This window comes from Zalophus californianus, chromosome 1 (genome assembly GCF_009762305.2).
Source record: "Zalophus californianus isolate mZalCal1 chromosome 1, mZalCal1.pri.v2, whole genome shotgun sequence".
NCBI lineage: Eukaryota > Metazoa > Chordata > Mammalia > Carnivora > Otariidae > Zalophus > Zalophus californianus.
The window spans coordinates 151,540,814-151,556,509 of record NC_045595.1 but is presented as its reverse complement, the minus strand read 5'-3'; the positions used below and the strand labels follow the sequence as shown (position 1 = coordinate 151,556,509).

Sequence of the window (15,696 nt, the reverse complement as noted above, 5' to 3'; positions counted from 1 at the left end):
GCGCCCTGAGCCAGTGACTTTCTAACCAGCCAGAACTTGTCTAACAGATCAACAGGATAGTAGGGCTCCACTATTTTTTCAGAAATCTTGGCCCAGCTAGGCTGATTCCAAACTATATTGGCCATAGATTCTAATGTCGCTTTGGAATATTTCTCTACATGCTCTCTGTTTTTAATACAAACACCTCATTTTCTATGATGAAAACAGAGAGAGAGGGGGAGGCAAACCCTAAGAGACTCTTAACTCTAGGAAACAAACTGAGGGTTGCTGGAGGGGAGGTAGGTGGGGTGATGGGGTCACTGGGTGATGGGCTTTAAGGAGGGCACTTGTTGTGATGAGCACTGGGTGTTATATGCAACTGATGAATCACTAAATTCTACCCTTAAAACTAATTAAAAAAAAAAACAAACAAAAACCCCCAAATACCTCATTTTGTCAGAAGGACCATACCTTTCCTTTACGAGGAGAGACACTTCATTCTCCTCTTTGGATACCCTTGTAGTAGTTACCATAATACTGGGCTAGATTGTTTTTCCTCAAGAGGCAACTGTACTGCAAGGCCCGTATGATCTCAGGGGAACTTCTCATATAGCTTAAGGCCACAGCAGGAGATAAGTTTTACTGATACCATCTAACAGTTCATGATGTCAAAATGATACTTACACTCTGGGTTTCCTGATTCAGGCTCTAGGGGATGAGAAACTAGGTATGGGGCTACTTACCTGTTATTCCTGCAGCGAATTGTGAAGCCAAGAAAGAAGACTATCAGAAGAAGTCCACAGCTGAGAAAAGTCCAAACAACACCCAAGAGGACAGGAGATAACGAAGAAACGGTCTTACCACTGTAATGGGAAGAGGTCTGTGAACAGAATAAAGAGAAGCTGTTGGAGTGAAAGCTCTTTCATAGATCAAACACGAACTGCCCCACCATCCCCAAAGCTGGGAAATATGTGTCCGGCATGAACATTTCCTCCTCCTCCCCCCATTTCTTCTTTTTCGTCCTCCGCCTCCTCACCATCACCCCTGCACCACCACCACTAACAACAACAACCACAACAATGACAATGACAACGACAACAACAAGTATATCCGAGCAGCCCTGACACCCCCTGGCTGTTCACTCACAATTGTCCTGCAGAGACCATGAAGAGGACTCCGATCCAGCTCCTGGCCAGGAATACTGTCACACAGTTCGGAACAGTTTATTTCAGGCTCCATGTCATCACGTGGCCCTTTCGGTGTGCGCTTATTCACAGTCTTGGTTACCTGCTGGTCGTTAACTAGCACATCTTAGACCAAGACACAAGAACAATTCAAATCTTTTCTTCAGAGGCACCATTTTGGAGCTGGCTCTTGGCTCAGAATCCGGGATGAACAACTAGTGCAGGTGGAAGTGAAGGGTTGTTTCACTGGGCTCCTTCATCAGACACCCTCCAGGCTTTCCTTGTGCCCTGGCAGTGCACACCATGGGAGTCAAGAGTGGGCATCTTTGTAACCATTAGAATCACACAAAGTGATGATTCTGGCTTGCCACCAGATGGCAGTCACTGCTCCAAGTACTCTCACACAGGTCCAGAAGGAAAGGAAGGCAATTAAACCTGTGAACAAACAAATTATGTGTGTGTGTGCATATATATGTATATATATATATATATACATATGTGTGTGCATATATATATGCACACATTACATATATAAAAACAGATATAAGACAAATTATATATATTACTTTAATATATACTATATAACATATATAAATGGTTTATTACAGAGGTTTAAGAATATTATTTTATATATTTTAATTATACATAGTTATATTTTCATTTTATGTATGTACTTTATTACATATAACAATGGCTTAACATATATTTAAATAAATATATGTTAAGCCTCTATAATAAAAACATTTTAAAAACAAAGACAAAGCTCATTTAACAATTTATAGATACAAAGTTCAACAGTCTCTTTCCAGACCCTTGCTTTGGCCCAGCCTATAAGACCTTTAGTTTAAACATGTGAGGCCCATCTCCCTTTTTTCCCTACTGGGAAATCCCCTGTCCTTCCAAGATCTTTCCATGCAACTCATGGCTTAAGCTCTGTCTGATCCTGAGTGGCAGTGGCCTTCGGTGACCCATGCTGTCTGCATGAAATGTCTTTCAGTCATTGGAGTTCTTGTTCACTCAGTGAGTGGAGGAACATTGCATGTCCAGGCAGTGGGGGTCTCAGAATGATACAGAAACCCTTTGCCAAGAGGTTTTTGTTTGTTTTCAAACTTGTAGACTCCTAAAAGTGGGATAGTCTACTCAGGTAATAGGGAGAGACATTGAAGAGCTCTAGGAATTCCCACAGTGTGAATGAGGGGCCAGAGGACAGTGTTATTTCTCTTAGAAGATGCTTGCGATATGAATATTGTGATCTAAAAGGAAGCTCAATTTACAGAACAAAAGTAGAAATGCAGAAAGGCTCAGAGTAGCCTCAACAGAAAAGGTAGACATGTTCCTAATTCTTTAAAGCAATCTATCCCTTGAAAGAGAAAACAGATTAGAAATTTTACCAATGGGAACTTGAAAGAGGGTGCCACTTCTGTTTTGTGTTTCTGAAACAGCTTAGCCTGTTTTCTTTATTGTGGAGGGAACTGGAACAGGAAAAATATCAATTATTATTATTTCAATAGCCACTGAACATAGAACTTGTGTTTAAGCCAGAACAATAGTGACAGGTGTAGAATGCCATCTTTGGATTCTGCATGCTTAGGCATGAACAATATAGCACCAGGTGTTGCCCATTCATTGGCCTCTCATATGTTCCTGAATTATTTACCAGGTTCATTACAATGAAATCCCAAGAGAACTAAAAGCCACTATCTCCCATCAAGACATTTAAATTCTTGTACAGACTGTCCAATTACTGAATGCAAAATTAAGAACTAAATATACAAATGTGGCTATTTGCATCTTACTTTGGTTGAAATTTTATTGCTGCAAAGACTGTTTTTTTTTTCTTTTCCTCTTTTTAAGCTTAGACACCCCCTATTGTGTCTTCTAATATTGTAAGCCCAAAGAAGCTATTCTACATGATGGACTGAAAGATTTATTTTTCCTATATTGCCCTTTAATCATGCTAACAAATAAATACTTATATTTTAACCATTATTAAGTCCATGCTAGTTTATCTTTGCATCATATAGAGGTATACATCAGTGTGTGTGTGTGTGTGTGTGTGTGTGTGTGTGTGTGTGTGTGTGTGTGTATAAAACCCCATTCATTTTTACTACAATGTCATGTGAGGTAAACAACACCATTCCTCATTTTTAAATAAGGAAATTGAAGAGCAGAGTAGAGAACCTGGTTCCACATCTGCAGAGGCAGCACTTGAACACAAGAGTTTACATTCCAAGGTCAATATCCACCGATTGTCCACTCTACATGGGGCAAACTCTCTAAACTGATCTCTCCAAAGACACCAAATGGTCTGCTGGTGTTCTTCAGTTCCCTGAGCTTAACTTCTAGGAGTTCCCTGGAGTATGGCACATAACAGGGTCTCTATACCAGTAGATAAGTTTGTACGTCCAGAGGATATTTGGCAATGTCTGGAGATACTACGGTTGTCAGAACTGAGATAGGGTGCTACTGACATCTAGTTGGTAGAGGCCAAGGATGCTGCTAAACATCCCATAATTCATAGGATATTCCAAACAACAAAGAATTATCCAGCTCCAAATGTGAATAATGCTAAAGTTGAGAAACCTTGGTCAACACTGTGGATCCTAGAAGTACTAACAATCTTAAGCTTACATTATCTTAGGGAGATTCTGTGAACATGATGGGGTAGTCCATATGAACATAAATTTCCTGGGGGATAAATTTCAATGGTTCCCTTGGACAGACTGAAATCATTGGCATGGACCTTTGAATGTTAAGCCCCCATTTGGTCCATGGATAGCTAGCGTAGGAACTTACATACCATGATACTGGGTTCTGCCATGGAGCAGGCATTCAACTCCAACGTTAGTACACATTCAGAGATTCACACATGAGGAGCTGGTGAAACAGTGCATGACTTAGTCACTGAGAGGAGAGTTGAATGATTTCAAAAAGTGTTGAGAGACTGGGAAATTGAGTGGGGAGTAGTGTGTCAGATAGGGTAATGGTGAGGGATTTGACAACAAGCTAGATACAGAATCTAAGGCACAAAGAGAAAGATCTGCTGGGATCCTCCAAGAGCAACCCTTGCCTGGCCTCTAAATCTCTAGAAGTAAACTGTCTAGGCCACAGACAGTAGGAGACCCAACATTATACACGGTGGAGCTTAGAATTTATTTGATAGAGTCCTGCCCAGTGATTAGGATCAGGAAAATAGGCAATGCATTAGCTACACTGTTGCCAAGTGTAAGATAGTCTATTACAGGTTCACAACTTTGAATGGCCCCATGTCCTTCCATAAAATCTCTCCTTATTCTTCTATACATTATTTCTGGCTATTGAAAAACTAGTCCTACAACTACTGTCTTTTAAAAAGTTGTACAGTTGGTAGGACTTCTGCTTCATGAAGAATTAACTGCTATAGGAATTGCCTTCCTACTGTAAACTATTTGAAAACTAGACAAAATACATGAAACTGCTCTTTTCAGAAAATGGATAGCAGATATAGAACTGTGGAAAACAAGTGAGGTGAACCCTACAAGTGACTGACATATATAAAATGAAATATAAAAAATATTCTTTCAATGATTATAATTGACCCAAAGTTACTGCCTGGAGGCAGTTTCCAGGCCACAACCCAAAAAGGAAACTTACTCCTAAGTAAGGAGAATAGATTGGAGTTTGGGGAGGTCAAAGCAGAGGATTTGTAAGGCACAGGAATGAAGAAGAGGGAGAAAAAAGAGAGAGAGGGCTTTGGAAATCTGCAGGGTAGCTCCTCAGTATTTTTCTGAGTACTGAACTAGACATGAATGAGAAGAAACTACTTGAAATGGAAGACAACCACTGGTAGGCAGTAGCTGAACAATTCCTGGAGCTCACACATAATGGAGAACCCTCATATTATATATGACATTGGACAGAAGCCTCATATTATATATGACATTGGATGGAATCCTCAGAAAGGTCATATCTTAGTAGTGGAACTAAACCCTAGAAGCTACTCTAGTCTGGGTACTATTGGACTCTAGTCTAGTCTTTTGGGAAGAGCTATCCTAATAATACTTAAAAGAAAGCCTCAAAAGGGTCAAATTCATCCACAAAAAACTGAACTGCTTTCCAGAACACAACCCAATGCCCTTTAAAGGAATACAAGATGTACCACTCAAAAACATAAAATTCAAAATGTCCATCCGCCAATAAAAAATTATCAGGCATGCAAAGAAGCAAAAAACATGACCTATAAAATGAGGCGAGAAGTGAACAATATAAAAAAGACCCAAATAGAATTCTAGAGATAAAAATATTATCCTGAAATTAAAAATACAATAGATTAGACACCACAAAGATAAAATAATGGTTACAGACAAAGCATTAGAAATTATCCAAAATGAAGCACAGAGAGAAAAACAATTGATAAAATGGACACAGCCTCAGTGACTTACGGAACAATAACAAGTGCTCTAATATACATGTAATTGGATCCCCGGGGATAAAGGTGGGGGAGGGAGGAAACAGAAAAAAAAATTTGAAAGAAATCACCAAAAATTTTTCACATTTGATAAAAAGTATATACCTACAGATCCAAGAAGCTCAACCAAACTCAAGCAGAATAAATGTTAAAACACACATACATACAGTAATGCACATTATAAGGAAATTACTGAAAACTTGCAATAAAGATAAAATCTTAGATGCAGGTAGATTATGTACAGAAGAATAACAGTAAGACTCACAATAGATTTCTCATTTGGAAATTATGTAAGCTGTAAGAGAACTGAAAGACATCTTAAAGTAATGAAAGAAAAATAAAGTCAACCCGGAATATAATACCCAGTGAAAATGTGTTTCAGTGAAAAGGTTAAAAGAAAAAAAAAAAAGACATTTTGAGATAAAGAAAATCTTAGAGACATGCACTGTAAGAAATGTTAGAGTACATTCTTCAGGCAGAAGAAAAATGATATCAGATGCAAATCTGGGTCTATATAAAGGAATGAAGGGTGCTGGAAATGGTAAATGTGTTGGTAAATGTAAAAAAAGTGTTTTTGTTATTTTTTAAAGCAATGTCTATAAGCATGTACCTACTGCAAAAATACACATATACTGAATTCTCCTTTACACCCATATCCTCTATGCCCTATCATTTTTCAAACACAACTGCCTTGGTTCATATTCACATTGCTAGTTGAGTTGGTGCCTGCATTACCAACAATAAAGCTGAAACATAAAAGGCTTCTAGGGCCAGGAAAACTGTGAGAGGAATGTGAAAGGGAAGGTTGCCTATATATTTATGCAGAACTCCATGGTTACACATTCCTTTTCCCCCCAAATTCTTTTGCTAATATTCATTAACTTAATTTTTTTTTGAACACTAACAATGTCACAGACATGGTTCTAGGCATCTGGAATACACTGGTGAACAAAAGAAAGATCCCTGTCTTTATAGAATTCATATTACAATAGGGGAGATATCAAACAATAACCAGTGTGCATAATAGCTAAATAAATTAAATAATATTTTGAAGGTGTTAAAGACAATGGAGTGAAAGGTAGATCAGGATGAGAGCATTTGGAATTGTCAAGGTGGAATGAAGCAATTTTAAATGAGGTTGCCAGGTTTGGCCATATAAAGAAAAATGTCAAAGGTTAATTCCATAGTGAAAATTACAAGAGCTCCCTACATTAATCTATTGCTTTTGTATAATAATTAGTTTTTAAAAATGAAGACTATCTCAGTTTTTAGAAAAGAATGAGAAATTATCTATACACTGCTATGATTTCCAGGACAGATTGTTTTTAAAAAAAGCAAGATGCAACACAACATATATAGTGTTCTGCCTTTTGTGTAATAAAAGACATGAAATCCACATAGGTCATTGGATTATTTTCAAAAAGAAACAATGAGAGAATAAAAGCATTACCTATAAGAGGAGGAAAAGAACAAGGGGGAGGGGACAGGGAGGTAAAATAGACCTCTCAATGTTGATAGTTTTGACTCTGCAACTATGTAAATATTTCACTTAATTTAAAAACAAAATTAAATCAGAAAGAAGAATATCAATCTCTAAAAATTAAAAACAAATTGAAATATATTAATCTGAGTTGATGGTATAACTTAATCTAACTATATCAAGTTGATGGTATAACTACATAAAGGATTTAAGTAACTGTAATTTGATTATACTTGCAAAGGACAAAAAATACCCACAAAGAAATCTTAAACTGCATTAAATAAATATATATATTTATTTATATATAAATAAATATATATATAAATATACATATAAATAAATATATATTTTTATTTTATATATATATGGTTACACACACATATATACATATACCAAAATATAAGTATCTATTAGGTAAAGCAAATAAGTAATTATGGTTATGTTATTAGGAACTAAGATTTTCAAAGTGAGAGGAAAGAGATTCACATATGAAGATAAGTAAATATCTTTCTATCTTTAATTTAAATTAGAAATACCAAGCAATGACGTGGATGGAACTAGAGTGCATTATGCTAAGTGAGATCTCAGTCAGAGAAAAACAACTATCATATGATTTCAATCATTTGTGGAATTTAAGAAACAAAACTGATGAACATAGGGGAAGGGAAGGAAAAATAAAATAAGATAAAAACAGAGGGAGGCAAACCATAAGAAGTTCTTAACTATAGGGAACAAACTGAGGGTTGCTGGAGGGGAGGTGGGTGGGGGGGTGGGGTAATTAATTGGGTGATGGACATTAAGAAGGGCACTGAATTTAATGAGTACTGGGTGTTATATAAAACTGATGAATCACTAAATTCTACTCCTAAACTAATAATACACTGTATGTTAACTAAATATAAATAAAATCTAAAAATAGTTTAAAAAAGATTAAGTACTGTTAAAAAGCTAAAAAAATAAATTAGAAATACCAGTATGATCTTAGAATTTATTGTCCTCTTTTTAAAACAGTCATTATTTTCTAGTCTGTTAACTGAGGCTTGGGAGTAATTACAACCCAATAACAATAAACCCTCTGAGTGCCCAGAGTGTGGTCTCTAAAACCACTCACTAAAAGGAATCAGGTTTTTTTAGTGAAATAGTCAATTTAAGTTATGGAGATGTAAATATACAAGATCAATCTGGGACATCCTGTCATACTAGAAAATAAAAAGGTATCAGAGACTACAGAATCATGTTGAAAGGACACAGGAGTCAACTGGCTCCCCCTGGCCCATGACAGGATAATTTGAGCCCCAAAAAGAACTGCAGCTGTAATGCACTGAAACATAGAGCACTCACAGTAGGCACTCAATAAATGCTTATTTAATGAATAAATTAATTTAGCACTGTAAGTATTAATAAGATATTGTTGATGGTATAATTTACAACATTGACTTAGTGGCTCCTCCATAAAGACACATGGTATAAATTTCTCCTCATCTTGAATACTAGGAAAAGTTAACTTTTTTCTGGAACATTTTTACATCATGCATAGTTTGTTCCTCTCTCTCTTGGCCTCTGTGAAGCGCAGAACCAAATGTGTGGCTCACTTACAGCCACTGTGCAATGTTAGGTATCTCTGGCTTATTTTACTACCCCCTATCTTCTCTTTGTCCTGATTTCCTTACCTCTTATTTTTCATCCCACTACATGTTTTATATTAAAATAAGGGAAAGAGACAGTGGAGTAATAGGGATGTTTCTACCCAATGTGAGCAAATAGATATATTATTCAAAGTACCTCAGCCTCAGGTTAACCACTAAAAAAGAAAAACAGAACCACATACAAATGCATAAAAAATGTATTAATCAAACCACCACCACCAACAGCATTGTACCAGATGTTCACTAAGATCCCTTCTTGTCCCAAGATTGTCTGAGGTATTAGCTCTCCATTAACTATGTTAATACAGGCAGCAGATACACAGATAATTATAAACAGCAGGGAATGTAAAATACATTTTTAATTCTTTGAATGCATTGTGTTATGTTCTGGTAGCAGATTTATAAACATCCTGAATATGGGCCACTTACACTAAGAGTAAAACTCACTTCTATTCCTGAACACGCACTACTCTTCAAGAGGGCAGCAGGCAGGGGAGAGGGTATTCAACCTCCCCCGAGGAGAACCTGCCACAGATCCTCACACAGGAGATGGCTCCCAGTTGTAAATACTTTCTAAGAGAGCATGAACATAAGATTAGGGTGGGAAAGTATTGCATATATAGGAACAGATGTTTGGTCAGGGTTAAGTCACAGAATGGTCGAACAAGAAGCAACCGCAGATATCATAAAGTCCAATCTCTTCGTTTTCTGGGTGAGGAAATATCTCTCAGAGGTTGAGAGGCTCAAGATCACCTACCCAGTGGTAGGAAGACAATCTAGGTTTCTCAAATTCAGCACTCTTTCTATACTACTTTAAAGACCTTCAAAGGAAGTTGTGGTTGACCTGCCACACATTTGGGACAGCTGGGCGAGGCGTGGACTTGTGGAAGCAGGCAGGGTCACAGGGGTAAGAACTCTAGGGCTGTTGTTAGAAGGATGTGGAGGAGGTCCAAGAGAGAAAAGGAACACAGTGGAAAGAGAAAGAATATTCTTTTGGGAGAATATAAATTTTGGAAGAACGTGTACGTTTTCTCCCCAACAATGTAAAGAAGATTGAATTAATGTGCTTCTCAGAACCTCAGCTTTGCCTTGTAAAAGGGGGAGAGATGATAAGTTTCTTTTTGAAGTGTTTGAGTTCCTCCAATTAAGTTTTCCACATGGTTTCTGAGTGATCATCCCAAAAGGACCCTGGGGCAGGGCTTGTATAGGAAATCCCAATTCACTGGAGGAAAGGTCAGGGAGAGATGGCTGCTACAAACACATCTCTCTTAGGGGATTTTAAAAGCAGAATGGAATCACAGGGTGTCCCTTGGCAAGGGTGGGAGGTGGTCAGGGAGTGAGGAAGGGGAGTGGACTTGATTCACTCCCTTAGTCTGGTGTGGATCTCAGAGAAAGCAGAGCTTTGGAATCGTTGGGATTTGTATACATTCTTGAACTATACCATCATTCTTTCCTAATTCCTGTGTCCCAAAGCCTCTCTCCTCCTGTGCTTCTCAGCCCACACTTAGTAATCTTTCCAAAATCTGGAGAACATTTTTGCTCAACATTATAGAAGATAACACTGAACCTTTAGTTTCATACTACTTATAATTTTTCTTCCAAATATGATTTCTCCCTTTACTATATAGTGTTTAAACTTAACTGGCTACTTGATAGAATTATACTGAATCAGACTGGCTACTGGATTGGGTCCCCCACAGGATGTAGGAAACAGTGTTGTAAGTAGTAAGTTTACTAAAAACATAGGTCAACTGAATACTGGGCACAACCCAGGGCCCTTAGGCCAATTCAACCCTGCATCCCAGTACTTGGGAGTTTGGTTTCACTTCACATATCCTAAGACCATTGGCAGTAATAAGTGGCACTTAAATGAACAAAGCTGAGGCTGAATTTAAGTCTCAGCTACATCACTTTTTAACTGTGGTGCCTTAGGTTAGTCACTTCTCCAATTCTTAGCTGCCTCCTCAATGAAATGAAGATACTATCTACACCTGATAGGTTTTGCTGATGATTAAATCATATGATGTATAGGATGTATGCAAATATAACTGATACATACTAGATCATCAATAAATAGTGGTTTATTTCATTTCCATGATACAGAAGGGTCATTTGTACAGGAGACTTGAGGGTACATAACTGAGGTTACTCATCTTGTTTCTCTAAATATCCTAACAGAATTCCAAGTTCTGAATCATTAATGTATCTTCTAACATTATGAGTAATGATCTTTATACTATATTTACAATCAGATTTTGTAAAAAAAATAATGAATTATATATCCCCAGTGGTAGAAGCCATGTGCATTAATTCAATAAATACTGATTGATCAATTATTATGCAGCAGTCACTGTTCTAAGAGCTAAGGTTGCAGCAGGGAACAAGCCAAAGTGTCCTTGCTCTAGCACCTAGCATGGTGCCTGGTACATAGTAGGCAGTCAACACATATTTGTTGAAGTGGACCCAGAGACATTTACAAAACATCACAGAGCATAGGAGTCCTAGATTTCTAGGAACAATCTTCAGGACCGTCTAGATACTCCTATAACTCAGGAGAAGCAGGAGGTTTGACTTATGAAGGGCTAGACCATCCCTCTTGGACTACAGTGGGAGTATCACCTGCTTTTAGAATCCTACCCTGATGTGTTTTTCTGACTCTCTCTATGCTCTCAGTATAAGTTGGCACAACCACACAAACTGAGCAGTGAATAATTACTGCCTTATAGACAGATCCTAGAGACTCCTTACAGATGGATCCTAGAGACCTGTTAATATTCCAACACTATTGCCAGGGAGTGGAGCTGGGAATTAAACCAAAACCAAAACCAAAACCAAAACCAAACAAAAAACAAAAAACAACATACTAAAACTCTTACCAACTTCTCAGAGTTGCATTGTTACCTGAAAGCACTTAGGTACTATTATGCAAATTATACATGCATAATTTCCATAAAAACCAGGCACAAATGTCAATTGATGCTCATTAATATGCAATAAAATTCTCATTTGAAAACTATTAAGAGCCAAGAATGAATTCCACTTGGCTGCCCTCTAATGAGAACTGTTGTGAAGTGCTCTATGCTATTATTCTTCAAAACAGTAAGGTGTCACAAAAAATCAAGCTTCAGAAGGACCTGAGAATGATCATTTGACATTTCAGAGGCTAGTTTTGGATGGCTCAAGTTTTATGCTGCTATAGCTAAGACCTCTCCGTTTGGTTTCTCAGAACATAGGCTGAGTGAACTCTAGGTTACTACCTTGCAAACAGAGCCGTGGTGATACTGAGCACTCCTTTAAAGGACACTTGGGAAGGTGCCACACAGCTGGAAAAAGGTAAACAAAACTTTGTTTCTGAGGTTCAATCAGTTTGGGAGACTGAATGTTCTCCTCCTCAAAAGAAGTAGAGATCCAAGGCCTTTGGAATTACTGGGGCTCTTCTCTGAAAACCCTCCTGGTCAGAATTTTTGAGTGAACTTTCATGCTGTGTCTCTAAATTCCTTCAGTTAGACACTGATTTTCTCTAAACTGTTGTTCAGTGTTGCTACATAACCCAGTATACTTGTGTGAGAGCAATTCCGGCTCTGTGAGGATAAAGAGATGGAAAATATAAGCCATCAAACTAGACTGTCCCTTCTGCAGCCACTTCCTTAACAAACTGTCCTAAACTTGGCTTGGAAGCAGGGAGTAGAGAATGGGCTTTTCTAGGTATAGTTTAACACAGTGGTTCTCAAACTTCAGTGTACATCAGAATCACCTAGAGAGCTCCTTAAAAACCAGATTGCTGGCCCCCATCTCTAGAGTTTCTGACTTAGTAGGTCCTGAGAATTTGCATTTCTAGTAAATTCGCAGGTGATGCTGCAGCTGCTGGTGTGGGAATCATACCATGAGAACCGTTGTCCAACTAAAGGAAATACAGGGCTTTCATCAAAGTTTAAATCACACAAACCCTTGAAGTAACCTGTAATTTGTTACAAGCTGCTGTGATGAGGCTCATGTACACATTTATAGATTAAGTCATTTGACTTGTTCATTAGAAATTAATCTCAGAGAAGTACTATTAAGAAATTAGACACTTAAAACAGCACTCATTTTTTTCATTCTTTGAACGATTCTTAAATATTTTTTTGGACATGAGATACTGATGAAAACTATAGACCCTCTCCTGAGAAACATACAAATATGTAATATTTTACATGTAAAATCATAGGCCGCCCATCAACCACCCCCATAAACCTCAATCATCCCAAGTGAAGAGGCTCATTTCAAACTACAACTCAGCTGAAGCCAGGGATAAAAGAAAGTTTTTTTGTTTGTTTTTACTGAAGTATAGTTGACATACAATGTTACATTAGTTTCATGCATACAACATAGTGATTCCACAACTCTATGCTCACCACAAGTGTAGCTACAACATTATTACAATACCATTGACTATATACTCTCTATGCAATACCTTTCATTCCCATGATTTCCATACCTGGAAACCTGCACCTCCCACTCCCTGTCACCCATTTTGCCTGTCTTCCTACCCACTACCCCTACCCATCCAGCCCCCTCAGGTGGTTTCTGTCTTGGTGAGTCTGTTTCTGCTTTTTTTATTTGTTCATTTGTTTTAAGTGAAATCATATGGTATTTGTCTTTCTCTGACTTATTTCACTTAGTAGAATGCCCTCTAGCTCCCTTCATGTTATCATGAATGGCAAGATTCCATTCTTTTTACGGCTGAGTAATATTCCATTGTATAAATATATATATATACACACATCTTTTTAATCCATTTACCTATCAATGGACACTTAGGTTGCTTCCATATCTTGGCTATTGTAAATAATTCTGCAATAAACACAGAGGTGCATATATCTTTCTGAATGGGTGTTTTCATTTTCTTTGGGTAAGTACCCAGTAGAGGTATTACTGGATCATATGGTATGTTTATTTATTTTTTTAAAGATTTTATTTATTTTTAATTTTTTGAGGGAACCCTATGCTGTTTTCCACAGCAGTTTCACCAACTTACATTCCCACCAACAGTGCATGAGGGTTCCCTTTTCTCCATGTCCTCACCAATACATGTCATTTCTCGTCTTTTTGATATGAGCCATTTTGACTGGTGTGAGGTGATATCTAATTCTAGTTTTGATTTGCAGTTTCCCTGGTGATAACCGATGCTGAGCATCTTTTCATGTATCTGTTGGTTCTCTATATGTCTTCTTTGGAAAACGTCTAATAAGATCCTCTGCCCATGTTTAAATTGGATTTCTTTTTTTTTTTTGGTGTTGAGAGAAAAGTTTTTAATTAAGTTTTTCCTTATATTATTCTCATAAATCAAATGTTTCTTTGTGGCTACCCACAAATAAAGTGTGGTTCACTAAGATATTAAAGGCTATGACAAACTCTGTCAGCAATTAAAATATTTTAATCATTTTTAATATGTTTATTCCTTAATACAATAATTTTTCTCATTTAATTAGAATAGTATTTTTATTAAGATACTTATTGACATAAATGAGTTAAATATCTATTATGTTACTATTTGTTTTATATGTTCCTTTTATTGCATTCTTTAACTCTCATTTTCCCATCCATTAGCTTTTTAAAAAAACAGCTCTACTGAGCTACAAATTCCATATAATAAACCACCAATATTTAAAAGTGTCAATTTGATAACTTTTGACATGTATATACATCTGTAAAACCATTCTTGGATTTAAAATAATGAACAGGTAGTAATAGTCCCAATCTTGTTCCTTAAAAACAAAGTTGTTTTGGCTATTCTAAATACTGCACATTTTCACATGAATTTTAGAATGAGGTTATCAATTTCTATAAGAAGGGCATCTGGGATTTTGATTAGGATTGCATTACATCTATAGATGAATTCAGGGAAAATCAACATCTTAACAATATTGAGCCTTCTACCCCTTGCCTTAGTCAGCTTAACTGGTACAACAAAATACCATAGACTGGATGGATTATAAACAACGGAAATTTATTTCTCATGATCTTGGCTGAAGTCCAAGATCATGGTACAAACATGGTTGAATTCTGGTGATAGCCCTCTTCCAGTTTACAGATGGCTGACTTGTATCCTCACATGATGGAAAGAGACTTACCTAGCTCTCTGGCCTCTTCTTATAAGGGCACTAATTCCATTTATATGGGCTCCATCCTCATGACCTAATTATCTTCCAAAGGCCCTGCCTCCAAATATCACATTGAGGACTAGGTTTCAACAAGTGCATTTGAGGGGACATAAACATTCAATTCATATCATCTATGAACAAGGTGTATCTCTCCCATTTACTTAGGTCTTCTGTCTCTCAGAAGGGTTTTGTAGTTTTCAATGTATAGCTCTTGCATAATTTTAATCAGATTTATCCCCTAAGTATTTCATATTTTTTAGATTATAATTTTTTTACTTTCAGTTGTGATTGTTTAACACTATATATCTCCACAATTGATATCCGTATACTGATATTGTATTTTGCAACCATGTTAAACTTATTTAATAGTTCTAGTAGCTCTTTTGTAAATTCCATTGAATTTTCTATATAGATGATCAGGTCACATGCAAATAAAGGTGGTTTTACTTCTTTCTTTCCAAACTGGATGCTTTTCATTTATTTATTTATTTATTTTTTACCTTATTGTACTGGCTAGGACCTCCAAGACAATGTTGAATAGAATGAGTAAGAGAAGTCATCTTTCTCTTGTTCTTGATCTCAGGGAGAAAGTATTTGGTCTTTTATCATTAAATATAATGCTAGATGCAAGGTTTCCATAGATTCCCTTTATGAGGTTAAGGAAGTGCTTTTATTTGTTTGTTTATTTATGGAGATAGAAGTTTATTGCAAGGGAGCAGAGGCAGGACGCAAAGGAGACTGTCTGCCATGAGGCATTCGGAGTGGGGGCTCTAATTAAGGGGGAGACTGAGGAGGATATGCAAACATATGGAATCTT

The 15,696-nt window shown here is 37.0% G+C and overlaps 1 protein-coding gene across 1 annotated transcript in view; it reads right to left on the bottom strand.

Annotated features, from left to right (window-relative positions):
- GPR156 (G protein-coupled receptor 156) overlaps positions 1 to 15,696 on the bottom strand; it is an 83,726-nt gene that overhangs the window by 53,880 nt on the left and 14,150 nt on the right. Inside the window, exons 2-3 of the mRNA XM_027587004.2 lie at positions 1,126 to 1,598; positions 723 to 859 (exon numbers count right to left, since the gene is read on the bottom strand). Of these exons, the coding sequence (XP_027442805.2) occupies positions 723 to 859; positions 1,126 to 1,218 (230 nt within the window). The 5' untranslated portion in view covers positions 1,219 to 1,598. The remainder of the gene's footprint in view (positions 1 to 722; positions 860 to 1,125; positions 1,599 to 15,696) is intronic.